Source organism: Lethenteron reissneri, unplaced genomic scaffold (assembly GCF_015708825.2).
Source record: "Lethenteron reissneri isolate LAM-NWPU_2019-01 unplaced genomic scaffold, ASM1570882v1 scaffold_645, whole genome shotgun sequence".
Lineage (NCBI taxonomy): Eukaryota > Metazoa > Chordata > Hyperoartia > Petromyzontiformes > Petromyzontidae > Lethenteron > Lethenteron reissneri.
The window spans coordinates 26078-30084 of NW_026892167.1; the positions used below are offsets into that span (position 1 = coordinate 26078).

General features: G+C 49.0%; 1 protein-coding gene across 1 annotated transcript; it reads left to right on the forward strand.

Moving 5' to 3' along the window:
• Nucleotides 1–249: 249 nt before the first annotated feature.
• On the forward strand, nt 250–3785 carry LOC133340026 (caveolin-3-like). Its single transcript, XM_061548113.1, has 2 exons — nt 250–501; nt 2584–3785. Exons 1-2 carry the CDS (start codon nt 424–426, stop codon nt 2914–2916), a joined length of 411 nt encoding a protein of 136 aa, XP_061404097.1. The 5' UTR covers nt 250–423; the 3' UTR covers nt 2917–3785.
• The last annotated feature ends 222 nt before the right edge of the window (nt 3786–4007 follow it).

Consider the following 4007-nt stretch of genomic DNA (forward strand, 5'->3'; position numbering starts at 1 on the left):
GAGGGAGAGAACCATGTGAATGTGGAACTGTCGCCAGGCGGATCTCGCCGATCTTGCGCACGGGATATCTCTCTCGACCTCCAGCGTGGGCTTCAACAAAACAAAAAACCGAACCCACCACCCCACGACAGCGGCGCCAAACAGCGGGGTCGCTATAGGCACAGCAGCCGCGCAGAGAAGGGGAGGTGTTGCCGCAACAGTTGCCGCTCCGCCCTCGCGAAAGCGAGTGAATGAATGGATGTGAATGGACGCTGTGAGTACGACACCCACCAGGAAAGCATCGTGGTCTCCAGGGGATACACGAACTTTAAAAGGGCCGAGACGCGTTCACAACGAGGCGAGAGTTGGATTTCACTCGGGCGAGAGAGACAGGAAGAGAGAGATTCACGCGCACACGGCAGAGAACACAATAAATAGATAGCCATGCCCAAGCACTTGCCCTCGGTGGACACCCTGGATATGGAGAACCGAGACCCCGTCAACATCAACGAGCACGTTCGAGTGAGTACCACACACGCATTGCGCACACCAAAGGTCGCTTTTGGCTCGCCGCGAACAAAGGCTGTCACCGCATCGCGCGCTTTCGGACGCGCTTCTGCGCCCGTCTGGAACGCTCTCCCATTCCGATATTGAGCAGCCACTGGAACTATGCACTTTTAAATAATGGAAATTAAAAGCTCATTTCCTTAGAACTGATTTTAGTATTTAGTTTGTTGTCCTTCCGTCGCACCTCCGATTAGCACGGTTGGTTATGTACGGTGCGAAAGAAGTTCAACATACAAACATACACGTGGAGACGCAGAAGCCGAGTTCAGTTCGTATGTTATACGAAAGTACCCATATAATGCTCCACAACAGATAACAAGTTAGTATCCAGCATTGCATTATATTTGTTTGGGTATTAACATGGCCCCCATAGTTTAGATGGAATGCTCTTGCCAATAGTATTCCTTCAACGGAGGAGAAACAGCAAAACTACTCGAACGCTTAACTTCGGAAGCCCTCTCTTCGTGGGCCAGCAGACCTCGACATTGGCATTGAGCTCAGAAAACAATTGCCGTACGCGAGAATATAATGGGATTAACAGGTCTGAATCCGCTTCTGATGAGATCCTGAAAATCGAAACCGGTTCAGAGTTTGCCCGACCCATCAACAGATCCTGTCCGGATAATGTTTGGGTCCGGAAAGCCAAGATGCCGCTCAAAACATTGTTTGTTTGTGTTTGGAGACAGGACGGAGTTTAGCAACTGCGTACGTGCGGTAGTTTCGTGTGCGTATAGACCATGGGGGCAGCCAACGGCTCAGGAGCCGCATTCGGCTCTCGAGAGGACTGCTTCATATTTATTAAGGAGCCACCGTCTATCGTATTCACCACGTGCATTGTGGCTCTTGATATTTATTGAGGTTTTTTTTTTTTTCGAAAAAGATGCCTCTACTTGTTCTTTTGTTTGCCGTCCCCTGAGGTTCACATAACAGTCAACACCCTACCTGGTTGATTACGTTCTTCCTGAGAATGCTAAATTTGTGAGGTGTATACGCACACACACTGAGATCAGTGAATTTCATTGCAAGGACACATCGTGCTGCTGTCAAACCCCCAATGGTTTCAAATGTGTAGCGGCCCTCACAATGATGATGTTTCATCGGCAAAAGCGGCCCCCCTCTGAAAATGAGTGAACACTTGCGCTAGATGATAATAATGTGGAGGCTTTCATAAATCCAATGCTAGATGAAGGCCCTCCGCCTTGTCAGTCGTGGCCGTTGATTGACCATACTTCATCACTTTGGTCAGTGCGGGTTGGTTAAGAGACGGGGCGAGGAGCAGTTCAGATATCACTCGGCCGCTGATTATAGCCCCTGGCCAGGAATGGAACTCAGTTTGCCGCTCAATGCCAATGAGTAGGAAGAATCGATAATATAGGTTTCTTTGGGTAAGATAGCATAAATATAAATGCGTCGTTAAACCCGCCACAATCCGCCACAGCCAATTAGTAAGGTTTGTCACGTAAACAGAACACGGCAATTCGTTACTAATACAGCACACCGGTGTGTTGGAGAGCAAATCCACAACATTTACAATCTGTGTACGACGCTTCACCAGTAATTACAACTAGCTTCATCAGGCGACAGCCAGATTTGTCGCGAAAGCCTACGAGATAAACTGGGTAGGAAGAATTTCTCGAATGTAAAATGAACGATATAAAAATGTATTGAATATTAAAAAACTATTTCTTCCGAGTGTTCTCGGTTACTGTGTTCTAAACACAATCGTTGAGAATACAAATGTGTACATTTATGTTAAAACGGTTTGGTTTCTTTAAAATATCTGTACTTTCCAATTGAGAATCCCGGTTCACCCGCGGGCCGGTGGGGAAATTGCAAATGAGAAAAAAAAATGTCTTAAAATATTTTAGTACCTCTCATGTGTACACTTCATTGCTTATTTACGCTCTCGGTTGGCATCAAATCCCCATATTCGGCAGCACCCAAAGATTCTTCTTCACCGGGTCCCATTTATTTTTGGACGTCTCTTTGTCATAATCTCTCTCTCTCTGTGTCCGTGTCCACGTGGCCACGCGGCAGGTGCTCTTCGAGGACGTGTTCGCCGAGCCGGAGGGTTCGCACAGCATCCCCGGCGTGTGGAGGTGCGCCTTCAGGACCTACAACGGCACCAAGTGGTTCTGCTACCTGCTGCTCTCCGTGCTGTGCGCCGTGCCGCTGTCGTGCTGCTGGGGCTGCGACTTCGCGTGCGCGCAGTTTTCCCACGTGTGGAACGTGACGCCGTGCCTGCGCATGTGTCGCATGAACATGATCTGCCTGCAGATGTTCAGCGCCACGTGCATCCGTTGCTGCCTCGACCCGGTGTGCGAGTCGTGCGCGCTGTGCTTCTCGAAGATCAAGGTTGAGAATGTCTAGCCCCGGGCGGCGAGGGCGAGGGTGGATGTGTGGATGTCTCGCCCGAGGGTGGTGGTGAGGGTGGATGGATGGGTGGATGTCTCGCCCGAGGGTGGTGGTGAGGGTGGATGGATGGGTGGATGTGTAACCCTGGGGGTGGGGGTGAGGGTGGGTGGGTAGATGACGGAACGCGTTGCCGTTTGGTAATAATTCAATCAGAGGCGGTAAAGGTGTTTACATCTGTCTTGAGAATTTACCCTCTTTAAACTGGCATCTACCCCCCTCCCCCGCCTAGTTCTGGCCGTTTAACTTGCAGGTTCTGTTTATTCAATGGCTTTCCATGCACGGCGGTGGCGCATTGTTGGGATCTACGGATGAAATGCGCCACTTTAACAAATGTAAATTATCATCAGAGTAGCAGCAGCTATGGGGGGGGATAAACAAAACACGGTTTATGGCCCCAAGTAGCTCAGGGGGGGGGGGGGGGGGTTGGGGGGGGCGTACCCGGATTGGTGAATGAAATTACGAATGCACCAAATACAGGGTACTTCAAATAAATGTTAACACTTCCGATAATTTGCAAGAATACCACAAGAAATGTTGTGCCTCCGGGCTCTGGAGACCACCTGGAGAAGATTCCAGGAATATGTTGATAATGGTGGCGAACAAGTGGAGACTGTTTGACTTTTTGAAGCTATTAACATTACATGTGTTATCATGTTGCAGTGTATTATCCGTTATTTTACCATTAAAAACGATAATCCCCTATAAGTGGTAAACATAGTTAAGCACCCTGAACTTACCGCGTGAATGAAATTACGAACCCACCATGCAATTATCGCGTGTGTATCGGCTCAGATTTGAGATCACAAATAAACACTTGAAGCCAATTAACGCATCAACGCCATTTCATCTCGAGCACGTTATTGCAGCAAACTTGTCCGCAATCATAGGTATATCTCAGTAGAAGGAAGGCCATGGACCGGCCGACGTCTTTGGGAAAAGACACCGCCACCTGCCGATATGAGGACACCACTGGAGCTGTGGCACTTTGAAATCGTCGAGATTAACAATCTAATTTCTTTCGCACCCGCAGGTTGTGTGTCAGTTTG

Excerpts from the sequence above, each read along its gene's own strand:
- LOC133340026 (XM_061548113.1), top strand. The coding sequence starts at position 424 with ATGCCCAAGCACTTGCCCTCGGTGGACACCCTGGATATGGAGAACCGA. Across the intron at positions 502-2,583 it reads ACATCAACGAGCACGTTCGA|GTGCTCTTCGAGGACGTGTT; the intron begins GTGAGTACCACA and ends GCCACGCGGCAG.